Below are 18,391 nucleotides of genomic sequence, written 5' to 3'. Positions count from 1 at the left end.
CCACTATCAAAACAACCCCAAAAGAGGAATTATATACCAGAGGTAAAGAAGCTACTGCTATCTCTGTAGGATGAGAAGATTAACATGGTGAATTAACAGTGAAGAATGCTATTGGACTTTAAAAGAAAATTCAGACAAGTATAATCTATCCAAAAGCTAGTTGGGGCAGGTATTGAAGTCAGTGAAAAGTGCATTCCTCAAAATATGGACCAGCCAGGATAGCTGAAGTCTCGGCCCAAAGATAAAACTAGCAACACTGACGCCCCCTTCCACAAGCAAATTCAAGATGACATATTTCTTATATGTCTTCTGATACAGGAGGAAAAAAGGAAAGAGGACTAAGTGAAGCACCCTCTTTTCCTTCAACCATGGCCTCTAGTCCAGGGTTAGGAGTTTGGGCCTGCACTTGTACAACTTGCTCATACAGCCTGAGGATAGGCCAAGCAGGAGCCCAAGGCCATGTGATAGGATTATTATTTACTGTAGTATTTATATATTTCTAATCATTTAACCTAAAGTTATGCTACCATTTCCATTAGATTTCTATCTTTCCTTTTATGTATTACTATTGAAGCTTTTGGGCCTTGTGCCCCAAAACTCTTTTACCCACATACTGTGGTTTTATGGAGTAATTTTTGCACAGAGCTTCGTTCTGGGGAATGTATATGTTAAATGACAGCAGAACTGACCTTATAAAGAAAAAAAAGCCTAAAACCACCAAAGATCTCAGGAAGAAGAAAACACAGTTAAAAAATCTAGAACACAAGTAGATAAATCAACAAGGATGAAATTAAACTCAGAAAGCAAAATAGCTTCTAAAAGACAACTATCTCCAAATGAACACTGCAAAGCAAAGGAAACTGAATCAAAACCTCATCAGTTTTCAGACTCCCCAAAGTATAATGAACTTAAAGAATAATGTTCCCGAATGATTAGAGAGTCAAATCAAAGGCCCTGAGAAAATGAAGATAAGAACAACTGGCAGAATTTATGGCTTGCATGGCAAAAATAATCAGTAGAATAAACGAATATCCAGTGGTGAGTCTGTCCGAAGAAGCATAAAATAGAACAAACTGGAAATATTCTCAAGTGGAGGAAAATCGGGGAGGGGAGGAGAGGGGAGAGGAGGAAAGAGATAATATCATAAAAGGACACAGGATTTCTTGCATAAGCAAAACAATATCTTAAAGACAGGATGAATGCATAGAGACAAAGATCACAGCCTCCCAAAAGAATATGACTAGTCAAAATAAGTCAGACAGGTATTATTGTATTTTACAAAAGAGGATAAATAAGACATTAAGAGGTTAAATGAATTGCCCATGATTTCAGAACTACTTTCTAAAGCAAGATTCTAACTCATATTTCCTACTTTCAAGTGCAGCACTCTATCCATTAAAACTTGATGGCATTTAGATAGAAAACCTTAGACTAACTCTTAACTTGCAATTAAAGAATCTCTGAGTTTTAACAATTTACTTTAACAATTCACCCAATGAATGAATATAGTTTACAAAAACCCAGTAAAGACATCAGCAAACCCTTAAATAATTGCCATTGCCACCCCACAGAACATTCTATTTTTGCAAACTTATAATCATTAGGAAGCTCTTCTTCAGATTGGACTAAACTCCAACTTCCAGTAGCTTTTACCTCTTCTACTTTCTTGAACCCCACGATATGAGCCTAAATTTCTTCTAGATGACAGACCTGAAAATATTGAAATGTAGCAATTTTTTGTCCTTCCTAAATTTTCTCTTATCTAAGTTCTTTCAACCATGCTTCATATGGCATCTTAGGGGGCAGGACATGTAAACTTTAAAGAGTTGCATAAATGTCAGCTATTGTTATAATGATAATAACATGATTCTAATTGCTGAGTAATTAGATGATCCAATTTTTCAAAGTTCTTAAAATATCTACTCTAAATCTTAAACTTCCAGGTGCACCCAAGCTTGGAACCAAAGAAAAAAATATATGAAATTATATTTTTCTTTGCAAATCAAACAAAAACATTTATTAAACATATGCTATGCAATGGGAATTTAATTATAAAGAATGAATATTACTTATTCTCTCAGAGACCACAAATCAAGTGCATATATAAATATGTTCTGCATAAACATTGAATGAATAAAAACATATACTAAGTTGTTAAATACAAAGTAGTTTGGGAGGCGTGATACTCAAGAAAACTTTCTACAATTAGAGCTATATTCCAAAGAAGAAAGGGACTTTGAGGCTGAAAAAAAAAGAAGTATACATGCATGGGACCAGCCACTACAAAGGTAAAGGGACAGAAGATGAGAGTGTTAAGTATGAGGAAAAGAGAAAGTCAATTTGTCTGGATTGCACAGAGAAAGAGTATTGTCTAGGGAAGCTAGAAGGATAGATTGAGGCCAGGTTTTACAGGACTTAAAAACAGAATAGTTTGTATTCTAGGATATAGGCAATAGGATGCTGCTGAAGTTGAATGAATAGTCATATGGTCAGAACTTGCTCAAGGAAAATTACTTTTGACAATACTGTATCAGATGGACTACGGTGAGAAGATATTAGATGCAAGCAAACAATTTAGGAGGCTGCTACAGTAATTCAGGAGAAATGATGAGGACTGAATTATGATGGTGGTCATGTGAGTAGAGACAAGCAGTTAGATGATGAAATGAGATAGAAAAGCAAAAATAGCAAGCTCTGGGACTGATTGAATGTGAAGAGTGAGAGAGAATGAAGAGCAGACAATAACACAAAGCTGGGATAATAAAAAAAAAATAGTAGTTTGACATAAAAAGGAAGTTTAGAAAAGGGAAGGGTTTGAGGGTAAATGAGTTTAGTTTTGGACATGGTTAATTTTAATATCTGGGACATCCAGTTTGCCAATTGTAGAAGGATTGAAGCTCAGGAGAGAGACTGGGAATGAAAAGCCAGATCTGAGAATTATTTGAATAAAATTGATAATTAAAACCATGGGAGGTTAGATAATAATGAATGTAAAGGGAGAACAGAATAGGGCTAGGTAAAAATCTTAAGAAACACCTCAAACTCCACCTGATATGGTTTATCCAGCAAAGATATCTGGTTAGACATGCAGGTGAACCAGAAGAGATAATGTCAAGAAAATACAGAATATCTAGAAGAGGATGGTCACCAGTGTAAAATGCAACAGATAAAGATAAAATGGATGAGGACTGAGAAAAGATCATTATTCAGAAATCAAGGCTCATTAACACTGGGAAAAAACACTTACAGATCAGCAATGAGACTGGAAATCATCCTGCAAAGGGATAATGAATAAAAGGAAAGACAGACAAGTAAAAACAGCAAATACAAATAAGTATGACTGAGAAGGAAAGAAATTGAATAAATAAAATTTAATAAATTTAAATAAACAGAATAAATAAATAGAATAGATAGAAAAAGACTGAATGAAGATTGAAGAAGAAATGATTGAAGAAGCAATCTGCTGGAAAAGACAGGAAAAGAATGGGATGAAATATACACATAAAAAGGTTGGCCTTAGCAGGCAAAAGGCCACCACTGTCATAAATATATATGGAACATGAAGAAAGAATAGGAAATGGTTAGAAATGAAGAGAACAGAAGAAGTGGCTTAGGCTACATGACTTCAATTTTCTTGGTAAATCAGCAGATTCACAGCTGAAAAAGTGGGGGGGGGGGGAGGGGGGAAGGCGAGCTGTAGAAAGTTTAAGAAAGGAATCAAATATTTAAAATACTTCCTGTGCAAAAATAAGAAATCAATTAGGGTGGCATAAAAAGACTTTCTTAGTTTAGAGTATAGTTAATACTAAATAACAAAGATAGGGGACATTGGATATGAAATTGCAAATGTCAAAAGATTTTCAATATGTCATCTTTGTTAAACTGTCAGGTTTTTTCCCCCACTGAGCAGACAGACAGAAAGACAGAGAGATTGGCTAAGATAACAGGAAAAGATAATAGATATTGGATATAATGTTCTTCTTCTCTAAAGTATAATGTTCTCTGAGAGCAGGTTTCTTGGAGGGCTTCTGGGAACAGCCTTAGTTTCAGTTCAAAGTAATAATCAAATGCAGCCAGGAGTTAAAGTCCAGTCCTTTATTGTCTTTTCCAAAATAGCCCAGTTAGCGTTCTTAGAGACCTATCTCTCTCCTTAGTTCCAAGAGCTCTTGCTGCTAGTCCTTTGTCTCTTTCAGCTTCAGCCTCTAGCTCTCTCTGAATCCAACGCCTCCAGCCAGCACAAAGGTGGAAAATGGAATGAATCTGTCTTGCCTCCGAGAATGGGCTCTCCTCTCGTGGGCTTGTCCTTCTGACTTATAAATCTCCTGCACATGTGAATCTCAAACTAAATCCTGGCTCTGAATCTCCCAGAGCTTCTAGTGGGCTTGTCCTTTTATATGCTCTTTTGGAGGTATGAACTCTTAAAGGTATGAAAGGTGTGAACTCTTGCAGAACTCTAACAAGTACTAAGCACATTAGTGAACCAGAGAACTGCTAAGCACCAAGTGCTTAAAATTAGATAAACCGACTTAGCACCTTGTAAGAAACCTAACAGCTGGAGAAGACGTGGGAAAACTGGGACAGTAATACATTGTTAGTAGACTTGTGAACTCATCCAACTATTATGGAGAGCAATTTGGAATTATGTCTAAAGGACTATTAAACTGTGCATACCCTTTAATCCAGCAGTATCTCTACTGAGCCTTTATCCCAAAGAGATCATAAAAAAAAGGAAAAGGATCCACATGTGCAAAAATGTTTGTAGCAGCCCTTTTTTGTAGTGGCAAGGAACTGGAAACTGAGTGGTTGCCTATCAGTTGGAGAATGGCTGAATGAAATTATTGTTCTAAGAAATGATCAGCAGGATGATTTCAGAAAAGCCTGGAGACTTACATGAACTGATACTGAGTGAAGTGAATAGAACCAAGAGAACACTGTACACAGCAACAAGATTATGTGATGATCTTGAATCTTTTCAGCAATGAAGTGGTTCAGACCAATACCAATAGACTTGTGATAGAGAGAGTCATCTGCATCCAGACAGAGGACTATGGGGACTGAGTGTGTATCATAACATAGTATTTTCATACTTTTTTGATGATGTTGCTATTTGCTTGCTTGTTTTATTTTTCCTTTTTGATCTCATTTTTCTTGTGTAGCATAATAAATGTGGTAATGTTTAGAAGAATTGCACATGTTTAACCTATAATGGATTACTTGCTGTCTAGGGGAGAGAGGAAGGGTGGAAGAATGGAGAAAAATATGGAACATAAGGTTCTGCAGAGGTGAATATTGAAAACTATCTTTGCGTGTTTTTTGAAAGAAAGAGGGAGGGAAGGAAAGAGGGAGTGAGAAAGGAAGGAAAGGAGGAAGGGAGGGAGGGAAAAAGGAAGAAAGGGAGGGAAGGAGGAAGGAAGGGAAGAAGGGTAGAAGAAAGAGAGAGAGAGAGAGAGAGAGAGAGAGAGAGCGGTATTGTGATATCTCTCTTATTTCACAATAAAGAGCCTGAAGTGAAATGGATATCCCAGTTTCATACAGCTAGTGCCTAAGAGAAGATTCAAACCTGAATTTGGATCTTCTATATCACAAAAATGTATTTTTTTTTCCATTGCTAGAAATCATACTTCTTCCCCTTAGACTTCACAGAGCACTTGGCTTGAACTTCTCTTAAGCACTTGTCATACACACATAATAATAATGATAATTATTACCTTATGCATATCTCATATCCCCATTCAGCACCACTTCTAAGATCACTTCCAATTTGTATTCAAAATTTTAACATTCCTAATATTCTTAGAGGTAACTTTTTTTTTTTCTTTGCTGAGGCAATTGGGGTTAAGCAACTTGCCCTGAGTCACACAGCTAGGAAATGTTAAGTGTCTGAGGCTGGGTTTGACCTCAGGTCCTCCTAACTGCAGGGCTAGTGCTCTATTCATTGTGCCATCTAGCTGCCCCTCAGAAGTAAGGAAGGCCTGGGTTTTTCATTCAGTTTCTCACAAGCCCTCTCCAATGTGCTTCCTATTAATCATTATCAAACACAATTAATTTAGCTTTTTAGCAATGATAATTATTAATATGGTATAGTAAAAAGAGGTGAAACAAAATATTTCTCCCAAAACCCTAAGGTATACCTCTCACAAATACATTCATGTGAAGAGTTCAAAATTAGAATACAAAGGAAGCAAAGCACATATGTAAGATATACCTGTGGCAAAAGGGTATAACTCACAAATACTTGTACTTTATGGGCTGGAAGTCCTTTCAAGGCCGAAATTCTTTCCTGCTGCAAAGAGTCATGATCCTTGAAGCTGACTCCCTTCTTGGGGAACTGCCTTTCCACACATCTGTTTGTCACTCTGCTTCTCCAAGTTGGACAGGTTGTCTCCTACTGGTTCCAATGTCTGAAACTGGTCCAGTCTCTCTGATAACATGGTCAATAGGGTAGGGGGAGGAGGGATGAAGAAAAGAGAAAGAAAGAAAGATACAAAAAGAGAGAAATTCTCTTCTCCACCCAGGAGTAATTCCTTCTCAAAGGCTTGGGTCCAAAAGTGGAACTGTAATGTTGAACTCCAGACTTAGATAAGCTCCTTGTGAGTGGGAATTATTTCTTTTCTTTTATTTGAATCCCCTGGACTTGGCACATAATTGTTTAATAAATGTTGGTTCGTGGATTGACTGTTCACCACTAGAATGACTACTGAAATTAAAATGATTATAGCCATTTTAAATTCAATAGACACATGGTTAACCAATCAGCTGTTATGTTTTTTGACCCAGATGATTTCACCTCATAAAGAGATCAAAGGATATGGATCATCTTATTTATATATTTTAAATTTTATTGTGCCCTTATGCTAATTATATTAATAGGGGACAATGTCAAACCTATTCCTCTATACGCATGTTTGATTAAATTGGCCAAAGACAGAAATTTGTTCTTATCCAAAATCACCCCCCAACTAAATGCTATGCACATAGTAAGTAATTAATAAATATCCATTAAATGTACTGACATCAAGGAAATGTAAGAAAAGCAATATCTATCATAAACACAGATAGTGGATACCAGATTAAATTATTCTTTTTTCTGCATAATTTCTGTATAACTGATATTTTTATGAATTTGTTTCCTCTTCCCCTTTAAGCAAATAGAAAGGAAGATAAGCTAGTTGGTTGAGAAAGAACATGAGTATGCAAATTCTGTTAGCAATCAGAAAGGTTTTTATTGACTAAAAGTTTTGTTTGTGATTATAAGAAAGTCAATGTCAGTCAAAAGTGTTCAGCTAAGCTAATTTCCAAACTAAAGGAGAAAAGGGAGTTCTGTTAAGAATACATTCTCGGGGCAGCTAATGGTACGGTGGATATAGCACCCATCTTGGACTCAGAAAGACCTAAGTTCAAATCCAAATTCAGATACTTGACACTTAACTAGCTTTGTGATCCAGGGTAAATTATTTAATCCCAATTGACTCATCATTTAAAAAAAAAAAAATCTCAGGTAAGCTAAAACAAAGGACAACACAATGGAGTTTCAGTTCCAAGCCTAGAAAATTATCAGATCTAGGGGCAGCTAAGTGGCACAGTGGATAGAGCATTAGGCCTGAAGTCAGAAGGAACTGAGTTCAAATCTGGTCTCAGACACTTAACACTTCCTAGCTGTGTGACCCTGGGCAAGTCACTTAATCCCAATTGCCTCAGCCAAAAAAAAAAAAAAGAGAGAGAGAGAGAGAAAGAGAGAGAAAAGAAAAAAAGAAAATTATCAGGTTTGGAGGAGTTCAGCTCAAGAATTACTTAGCAATAATTACCAGGCCTGTGGTGGATAATTTTATATGACTTTCTGATCACCTGTCATGCTATCCTTATTTTTATATACTACTCTTTAAACGTTTACAACTTCCCCCCCCCCAAAAAAAAACCAAAACAAAACAAAGAAGATTAGTATTTAAATATCAAGAATGAATTACAACTAAATAATCAAAAGTTTACATTAATCAAAGGATCAGGAAATGTAAAAGACATCATCAAAAAAATATATTTATTTAAACTTTGTAGTTCCATAGCCAAAATGTCAGAGTACATTAGAAAAATTTCTTCAAAGGTAAGGGACTGAGGAAGAAATTTTTAGTATTATTAGTGAATGGAAGCTGACAAAGTGACCACTCACATTTTGGTCTATCAAAAGATCACCAAGATGTATCCAATTGATGCCTTACAAAAATGTAATTTTGACAAAGAGAAAATTTGCACATAAATAATATTAAATCGCCACCTCAGCTAAACAGTATTCCACAGGTAATTCTTTCCAACCTGACATGCAAGCTTCATAGGCAATGAATTTGCTTTCTGACTAGTAAAGTGAACTTTCTTGCAAAATGGATAAGTTTGATTATATTAAATTAAAAAGTTTTTGTACAAACAAAACCTAATGCAAACAAGATTAGAAGGGAAGCAGAAAACTGGGGCATTTTTTTTTTTTTTTACAACCAAGGGTTCTGATAAAGGCCTCATTTCCAAAATATATAAAGAATTGACTCAAATTTACAAGAATACAAGTCATTAGCCAATTGATAAATGGTCAAGGGATATGAATACACAAATTTCAGACAAAGAAATTAAAACCATTTCTAGTCATATGAAAGAATGCTCTAAGTTATTACTGATCAGAGAAATGCAAATTAAGATAACTCTGATCTACCAGTACATACCTCTTAGATTGGCTAAGATGACAGGAAAAGATAATAAATATTGGAGGAGATGTGGGTGGACTTGTGAACTGATCCAACCATTCTGGAGAGCAATATGGAATCATGTCTAAAGGACTATCAAACTGTGCATACCTTTGATCCAGCAGTGTTTCTACTGATCTTATACCCCCAAGAGATCATAAGAAAAGGAAAAGGACCCACATGTACAAAAATGTTTGTGGCAGCTCTTTTTATAGAGTGAAGGAACAGGGAAACTGAGTGGATGCCCAACAGTTGGAGAATGGCTGAATGAGTTATAGTATATAAATGTCATGGAATATTATTGTTCTATAAGAAATGATCAGCAGGATGATTTCAGAAAAACCTGGAGAGATGTACATGAACTGAAGCCAAGTGAAGTGAGTAGAACAAAGAGAACATTGTACATGGCAACAAGATTACATGATGATCAATTCTGATGGACTTGCCTCTTTTCAAAAATAAGATAAATTCTAATAGACTTGTAATGAAAAGAGCCATCTGCATTCAAAGAGAGGATTATGGGGACTGCATGTATATCACAGCATAGTATTTTCACTTTTTTTTGTTGTCTGCTTGATTTTTGTTTTCTTTCTCATTTTTTTTTCGTTTTTGATCTGATTTTTCTTATGCAGCATGATAACTGGAAATATATATAGAATTACACATGTTGAACATATATTGGATTGTTTGCTGTCTAAGGGAGAAGTAGGGAAAGGAAAGGAGAAAATGAACTTTCTACTTAGGCTTTAGGGATAAAGAACAAATTAGTAAAAGATAAAACTTAATAACAGGGAAGCACAAAAGGGAGTGAAGCAAATGTGGGATTAAAGAAATAAGGAAAAAAATTCAAGTTATGAATTGATTTCTACATAACTAAAATAAATTCAGAGCCATGAATTATACTATGTATATGTAAAATTCTTTACTGAGCCTCACAATTATACTCTTTGATTAAATGAGAAAATATTGTATGATCTTATTAAAATTGTGTGTAACTTAAAATAATAGAACTCAGATCTTTCCAAAGTTATTTAATGAGTCAAGTATTTTGACATACTGGCTATAAGAACACAAGGCTTAAATAAATAGTGGCTTTGACCAATTCATAAGCTCTTTTGGAAATAAAACCAAAGACATCATCACTAAGCTGTTGACATTCGGGTTACTTTTGAGAATAAGATTTGAGGGGAAGGAAAATAGTTAAAATCTTTAGATTTAAATACATATCAATGAATCATATTCATCTTAAAAGACAGAATGTTTAAGACTTTCATTCACCCAGAAAACAAATACAGCATAAATGTTCTCAATATCCTATAACAACATGTTTCAAATAAACAGTAATATTAATAAGAACTCATACTTTGGTCTGTCAAAAGATTATCAAAAAGGAATGCCTAACAAACACTTAAACATGAGTGTCATTTCGACAAAGGGAAAATTTGCCCATAAATAATATTTAGATCAATAGCTTTGCCAAATAATATTCCAGTAGATAATTACTTCCAGCATTAATAACCATATCAAAATCAGACTGTCTTTTAAAGTCCCAACTCCTTCACTAATCATTTGAGCCAAATTACTCAAAGATATGTCAGGCTTCTACTCTTCAAAGCAGTTACTAGAGTAAAAACTTGTTTCTATAATCTTTAGTGAATAGTTCTAGAAAGAATATTTTTTATAGTCAACAGAGAATCCTCCCCCCTCTTCAATTCCCATGTATTTCAATTTTAAAAAGATTTTTCAGAAATCTTTATAAATAACATTGCACTTATTGTCTTTTTTAAAAATATGATAAAGCTTTCTGAAATGGTGGGAATCATCAAATTACTATAATTATTGTAACACCAATATCTCCTCTTTCTTTCCTTTACTAATTCTTGTTCTCTAACAGAACACTTGGATAAATGATACTTTATTCCTGACTTATCTTTTGCCTCTAAACTTAAGGCAATTTAAATTCTATGTTTGTGTTCAATCTCATGGATTACATGGAATCTTTTAATCTTAAAATTCATTTCTATTTAGTCCCAAACTTTTAAAGTTCCCATTTGGGGATATTTTATACCAGTTTAACTTCCTAGAGAATCTATTCCCATGAAGTCACCGAAATAAAAATAGTATCAGAGAAAACTATATTGTTGGTGGAAAAATAAATGGATTAGGAGTCAAGTGAGCTGGGTTCAAATCCCTTATCATTTGTCTTCTAGCTCTATGATTCTGAGCAAGTCCCAACCTCTGAATCTAATTTTCTCATTTGAAAAACACAATTATCACCTGTATCTACCACACAGAGCTGACCAGATGATTAAGAGATTTAGTTATATATATTTTAACATACTTAACATGTATTGAATTATCTGCCATCTAGGGGAGGGGATCCTCTGTAAGGATTATGAAGGAAAGAAAGGACAATGTACTTTTCTCAAAAGAAAATGGGATGTGCCAAGAGTGTTGGCAAACATTCCTAAGTCCACTACAGAGAGAAGCTGAGCTTGAATGGACGGCTTGGACTCAGTCTAGCTGCAGCAGGACCCAGCCTATCAGGTGTCAACATTAAGTCTCCTATCAATACAGTGAGGCCTTTGGGGAGGGGGGACTATGATGCTGCCTAAGGAAGAACAAATTGGAACAGCTGGGAAACAGATCAGATCCAAGCTTCTAGGCCACTAAGCAAAGGACCAGTCCATGTGCAGCTGCCATACTTTCAGCCTTTTTGAGATCCAATCTCAAAAAAGATGGGGAGGATAGCAGAGTGGGGTACATGTAACCTCTATATATTGTTCAAGAACATGCTGAGATTTCTGGGTATGGCTGTTCCAAGACCTAAAATAAAAGGAAAAATGAAATTTATGTGGTAACATCTATCCAAAGAAAAGCCATCTGCAACTATGATGGGGAAAGCAGTAAAAGGAAGCTCTTAAAGGGAAATTAGGAAAAATAAAGATAGACTCAAGATATGGACAAGAGAATACTGCCAAAAAAAAAAAAAAAAAAAAAACAGTCAAAAATGTCAGTAAGCCAAGCAGCAAGAACCCAATTCAACATCTAAAGCCAACTCTGCTAGGGGAGGCATCCAGGACAAAATGATAACAAATAATTCCTACCCTCAAGGAGTTTACATTCTACAAAAGCAAAATGTATACAGTTAATAAAATAATTTGATAAGGGAAAGAATAATAACCTCAGGCAGACCAGCATTCTAATAATAAGAAAGGGTGAAGAACGGTCTTGTTTCATAGTAATGGCCCCATCAGAAGTTCAGAGAAGTGAGAACATCTTGGGAAATTAAGAGGAGAAAATATCAAAGGAGGCCAATTTTTAATTTTTTTTTCTTTTAAAGGTCTAAAATAAATAGATAAAAGGGAGAATAATCCTAGAATCTGACACAAGTGGAAAAGGACAAAAGAATGGATCAAAGAGATGAAGGAATAGAGGATATTCAAAGAAAGTCATAAAAAAAATTTAAAATCCCACAAACTATGAAAAATAAAGGAAAGTGAGGACATATACTATTGACAATGTAACAAGTTAAGTAGTGAGAAATATAGTCGGCGTAAAGAATTCTGAGAGAAGAAAATGGGAGAAAGTAAGAGAAGGAATGCAAATTTGATGTGTTTATGGAAACAGACTAAAATCTGTGGACATTTTTCCTGTTTTGGCTGTAGATTACAGAAAGCTATTACATTTTATATATTAGTTTTTCTTTAAACAGCAATTGAGAATATATGTGAGAACATTTTGCAGAAAAATACCTTACAACTACATGACATCTGAAAGAACTCAATGTTAGAAATAGTTCATTTCTTAAAATTATTCTTTGGGCAGTTGATATTAAGTATAATTTTTGACAATGTTCTTACTCCTTTTGCCATAGGGAAGTTTGATTGTAAACTCTGATACAGATATTAAACAACCTCCTTCAATTTGTACATATGAGGAGCCAAGAGTACAGAAACACTGGCAGAAGTTGTAAAGGTTAGGAGGAAAAAGACATTTTTAAATATTTCACACACAAAAAAATCACAGCTACTTGCTACATACAACCAGAATTCCTTCCACTAAGGTGCATGAATACATAAACTTCTCCCTGATTAAAACAGTGTTGCCTAACTAACAGGAAAATAGGTGACCAATCTGTGCTGGTTGCTTTTATCTTACCACATTTTGCTCCTTTTTCTTCAACTGTATTTCACCTTTTTTCATTTGCCCCCAGAATTAGATTTATGGAAAATTCTAACAAATAAAAAATGATATGTATCTTATAAATATTACTGAATAAATTCATATGGAGCAGTTGTCAAGAGTGACCAATTTCAATCTCTCACAGAGAAATAAGCAATCCTCAAAATATTTATGGCACCCTTTCTTCTGCCTTCCTTCTTTCTTCTCCCTCTATCCTCAATATCACATTTCCACATTTTTCTACAATTTGAACAACCTCTCCTCACTCTCCTCTTCCCAAAAAGCAAGAAGTTGTTTTCTTAGAATTAGTGGAGGTCTTAAAGATTAGGAAAAGGGAAAAGATAGAGGATTAAAGCAGGGAGATTGTCAAAGAATAGAAAAGGGAGGAAAACATCATGAGAAGAGCTCAAAGGAAATGAAACAGGAAGAGCATCATGGGAAGGGATTGAACCTGATGACAGACCATAGTAGTTTCTCTTTTCTCTTATTCTATTACAATCCTTTGCCTCTTTAAAATTCATTATATAAATGAAACAAGTAAGCATTCTAGAATAGTGATTTTAAAGTAAATGTCCTTTTCGTTGTATTAAAAAAGTAGTCATATATCTCAATTTTTGAAATAACTACTCAACCCACAATTCCTACAAGTAACTATGCCAGATTTTCCAGGATAGTCCAAATTTCTAGGAAAAAAGAAACAATTTTATCGAAGTACAAAAGGAATAGCCTTTGTCAGACAATGTATCCTAATTTTTTGATTCAGAGTGTTTGGTGAGTTTAGCTATACCCCAATTCTAGAGTATCACAGATTCTGAAGTCTGCAATAATCAAATTCAAACTAATCAAGTCTATTATATTGTGAAAAAGTATATTGCCACTAGCAAAAGAATGATTCCTTTTAACAATCATTCACTATATAGCCGAGCTTTCTTGTTCATCTTATGATGACAGTAAAACTAGCTTAATTCATAGTTATTACAAAAATGAAAAGAGCATCTTTTGGAAAGGCTGCCAAAGTAAATATTTTAGAATCTTTAAAAAAAAAAAAAACAACTACTATATACTCTAAGACCATAAAAGTAAGTTTCTACAACTATGGGATCATTCAATAATGGAATACCCAGGATAAATTAGCTTTTTGTTTGCTGATATTTTTTTCTCTTCAGGAGAAATTGCTAGTTTAAGCTACATGATTTAATAATTTCTCATCTTATTCTCTTGTAAGACAATTTAAAGGATGAAGTTAGTGGCCTTGAAACAAAGGTATTCTGTGAGAGACACTATTATCTTATCAGGAAATCATACCTCCAATTCTCATCTTATTAACACAAAACAAATGTTAGATTTTTCCATCACTTAATTTTTTAAAAATCCCATCAAGAAGAATTACAAATAGATATCCTGATGATGGCTGAATTCTGGAATTAAATATTCCTAGTATTTCAATGGCAAACAAGTTAAAATCTGTCCACTAACTATTATGTGAAGATAGCTATGGTTGAGTGATTTTAAAGCTACTTTTAACCTCTGTTTCTTTGGCTAAGGGGATTCCAAAGGAAGCAGGTGGCCATTTCCTCACAACAACCTCCCCTAGGGAATCAACAGCTCTAAAAAAGCTGTCCAGGGTGTAGCCCCTTCCCTTGGCAACTCAGTAGAACAGAAAGATATAAAGCTCAACTACTGAGCAGAGAGACCAAGACAGATTTTGAATTTTATCTCATTCACAAAATCAAAATTATACCTTAGGTTTAACCCATAAATCTATATCCAAGTACCCTTTAATCAACCCATTACCACTACCATTGCACAATTTTTTATAATAAATTTTATCCAAAAAAACCTTACAAGACTGTTAAACTGACAATGTTTGACCTTTTTTATATTAGTTTACTATAAAATTTGTTAGGCAATACCACCTGAATTTCAGGTGTTTTAATTCAATTAATGAAGTTGCTAGAGTTTTTTTGAATTCCAATCTATCCCTTAAGATTTTTCCTAACCAGGTAAACGTATAGGCTTTAGAGGGGAGGAAAATGGGCAGAAGATATAATCTGAAGTAATAAAATGCTTTCTTGACATACATATATATGTGAATGGTAAAATAAAGACACTGAAAAGTCTGCATTTTAAAAACTTATAGGAAAAGTTAGCTATAACTAACTAGATAGGAGTATACACATTAATAAACTCATATTGCATGTGCTTTTCTAAGAGCCCAAGAAAAAGACATTGGTAAACACCTCTCTCATCTTTCAATTTCTTGACCATACTGCAGGGCTCAAAGAAGCAGTCAAGGAATGCTTGTGAGTAAAATTATAGGGGAAAAAAAAAAAAAAACAGACTGCAAGGGTATATTATAGAAGATAAGATACAGGGATTAAGGTTTACTATACTTATTAAGAAGCAAAAAATTAGATATTGGAATATCATTGGGACAAAAGATACAATAGGAAAGAAAAAACACAAAAGAACCCATTCAGTGTAATCAAATGGTAAGGGAATCCCAAATAAAACGAGTTGATCAAAATATACCCGTTTTATTGAGGTTTTAAAGCAAGATATGGAGGAAGAGGGAAAGGGAAGAGTCTTTAGGGCCACAAGAAGCCAATTTATTTTGGTTAACTAACTCCCCGGGTGAATTTTTCTTCATTTTTATTGATACATTTTGCCAAAAGTATATGGCAATTAGCTTTGTAAACCATAATCTGATGAGTCATCCCGCGAATTTAAGAGCTTAAGCAAACACGTCCGGGACAGACGCAGAACCAGCACTTTCTCCGGATAGTACAGTGATGGCTACCGGAGAGGGTACCCTAACTAGTTAGCAGGGAGTTTGTTGTGACACTGAGAGCATGCAAACTTAGGAAGGGGCAAATCCGTCAAACTGCTATCAGGTTCAGACGGGAGGCAGCTGCAAGAGGATGCTGCAGCCTGAGATGTCCCGGGGAATGACAGCAGGTGGAAAAGGAGGAGACGAATTCCCCGGGGGAGCAGTGCAATAAACGCTTATGGCACGGCGTCCGGTAGCCCAAAATGAAAGACAGCTATACTGGGGTGGGGGGGAAAGGAGAGGGGAGTTCAGCGGGGATCCCAAGTACAACGCGACCACCTACTTACTTTCGTCCGGCCGTTGATTTTGTAGTTGCCCAGCTTGCCATTACAGTGGCGGATCAGGTCGTCCATGCTGCTCATGAGGCGTCCAATAGTCTCGCAGCCCGGCTCCTTGCCTTCGATCCAGGTGATCTTGTCGCCCCGGATGTCCTTGGAGGAGTCGCTCTTCTGACTCACCAGCTGGCCATCGGTGAACTTGCCCGTGTCGTGCAGGGCCCGCACCTCGTCGCCGATCTGCTGGCCCGTCTCCTTGCCCAGGAAGTCGTCCACTACGCAGATGCCGTGTTTGTTCATGCACGGCACGATGTACTCCAGCGCCAGCTTTAGCGCCGGCAGTGGCTTCGTCTGCCCGTTGGGCCTCAGCATCAGCCCCAGGCCCGGGGGGCTTAGCTGGGGGCACGCGGACCCGCCCGGGCACAGTGGCGACCGGCCCAGCGACTCGTCCCTCGCGGGCTCCGCCTCCACAGGGCCCACCACCGTCCCCTGGTTGTTGACGGCTGCGGGAGGAGGCGGCGCCGCTGCCGCGGAAACCCCGGCAGTCTTGGTCGAGGAGGCTGTTCCCTCCGAGGCGGCCGGGGAGCCTGGAGGCGGAGGCGGTGCCGCCCCCGTGCCCGCGGCTGCGGAGGCCTCCGGGGAGGTCGTGTCCCGGCGCGCCGGCGGCGGCTGAGCCTTCTTGGCTTCTTTGAGCGCGGCCTTGGGCGTCGTCGCGGGGTGTGTGGAGGGCCCCGGGGACTGGGACTGGGGGCGGCCTCCTCCGCCGGGCCCGTGCTCGGCAGCTCCCCCACCACCGTGGCAGACGAGCTTGTGCTTCTTCCAGTCCTGGCGCTGGTGTTCCTTACTGCAGTAGAAGGAGCTGCGGCAGCGGCTGCAACGCAGCAGGTTCTCCATCTTCCCGCACAGCTCGCAGTACTGCCGGTCCCGCTCGCTCTGGCTCAGCCCGCCGGCCCCGCCGCTGTCATTGGCCATGGCGGCGGCGGCCCAAGCTGAGCTCGAGGGAGTAACGGGAGGGCGGACACAAGCCGGGGGACCGGGGTGGGGGGAGTGGGGGGTGAGCGGCCGGCGACACGGTGGTTACTGCGCCATGCACGCCCGCGGCAGCCCGCCGGGCCCTCGCCTCCGCGGCGCCCCGGCCCCTGCGCAGTGCCCGGCGTCCGGCTCCCGGCAGCCGTCTCACGGCCTGATCCCCGACACTGCGGGCTATGGAGGGTTACCTTCGCTCACTCGCTCTCTTCTCCTCGCGGTGGGGGGTGGGGTGAAGTGGAGCGGGGTGGAGTAGGGTAGAGAGGGGGCGGGCGGGGACCCAGGCGAGGGTCGCGCGACCTCCGCGGCGGCAGCCGCCCTAGTCTCTGCGGCCCTGCCAACCCGGCCCGGCCCGGCCCGACTGGCGGAGGGGAGAAGAGGGCGGGCGGGCGCCACTCGCTCTGCGCGCTCTGCACGTACACCACGGCCCCGCCGCGACCCGGGCGGGCGGGCGAAAGGGAGGGGAGGGGAAAAGAGGGAAGGAGGGAGGGAGGGAGGAGATCACTCACACACGAGCGCAGCGAGGCGGCGGCTCCCGCTGCTCTGGCTACTGCTGCTGCGGCCGCAGCGGCTGCAGTCGCTGCAGCCTCCACCCCCTTCTCCGGGCAGGCAGGCGGGGTCTGGACGGCGGGCTGGGGGCGGCAGTCCTCCAAGTGCTTCCCCCACCCCCAGTACTCCGCTCTGCCTGGGGCGGAGCCTCCAGATATCCTGGAGCTGGAGCCGGCTCACCCCTGGGGGGAATATTAAACCTAGGCGAAAACCGAGAAGCTTGGACACATCTCACTTTATCCTCCTCCCACCGCACACTCCACCTCCACTACCCCGGCTTTTGCGCTACCCCGCACGCGGCATCTCACTGACCAACACCTGCCGAAGAGGAGAGAATGGTGCTCACCAGTGCTGGCTGTGACTAAGAGATGGGAACATTAAAAAGAACTAAAATGGTTAAAAACAAATAAAGAAATAAGTGATCCTGCAAACAGGCTACTCTTAAATCCTAATTTCTCATTTATAAATCCTTCTCGAATAAAGCATCAATATTCGGGACGTACTCATTATATTTTTATTGTGCTATTTTTATTAGAGGAAATTTTAAAAAGGTGAGTTAAATGAGACCCTGTGGAAAAAATTGGCATGGATTGAGAATGCTCAGAATTGCAACTCATGCCAGTTTTCATAGCCAGCTGTTGAAGCTTAAGACAATCTCAAAAGTACAGAATCCAAAACTATCTAGGCAGCTACTCTTGAAATATGGGCATCTAATACAAGAGGGAAAAGTAGCATAAAGAAAAATCCCCTTTACTAATACAATTCATGCTTAACAAGTCATAAATACCTCATCAAACATA

The 18,391-nt window shown here is 38.6% G+C and overlaps 1 protein-coding gene across 2 annotated transcripts in view; it reads right to left on the bottom strand.

Moving 5' to 3' along the window:
- Window positions 1–17,301, bottom strand: part of EGLN1 (egl-9 family hypoxia inducible factor 1) — a 62,230-nt gene extending 44,929 nt beyond the window's left edge. For both annotated transcript variants that reach the window (XM_051993608.1, XM_051993609.1), the window contains exon 1: window positions 16,029–17,301. In XM_051993608.1, coding sequence (XP_051849568.1) covers window positions 16,029–16,988 — 960 coding nt within the window. In that variant the 5' untranslated portion in view covers window positions 16,989–17,301. The remainder of the gene's footprint in view (window positions 1–16,028) is intronic.
- Between the last annotated feature and the right edge of the window lie 1,090 nt (window positions 17,302–18,391).

The sequence above is a fragment of the Antechinus flavipes genome, chromosome 4, assembly GCF_016432865.1.
Source record: "Antechinus flavipes isolate AdamAnt ecotype Samford, QLD, Australia chromosome 4, AdamAnt_v2, whole genome shotgun sequence".
NCBI classification, from domain to species: domain Eukaryota; kingdom Metazoa; phylum Chordata; class Mammalia; order Dasyuromorphia; family Dasyuridae; genus Antechinus; species Antechinus flavipes.
Note: the sequence above shows the minus strand (reverse complement) of the source record. Positions and strands in the feature narration are given on the sequence as shown.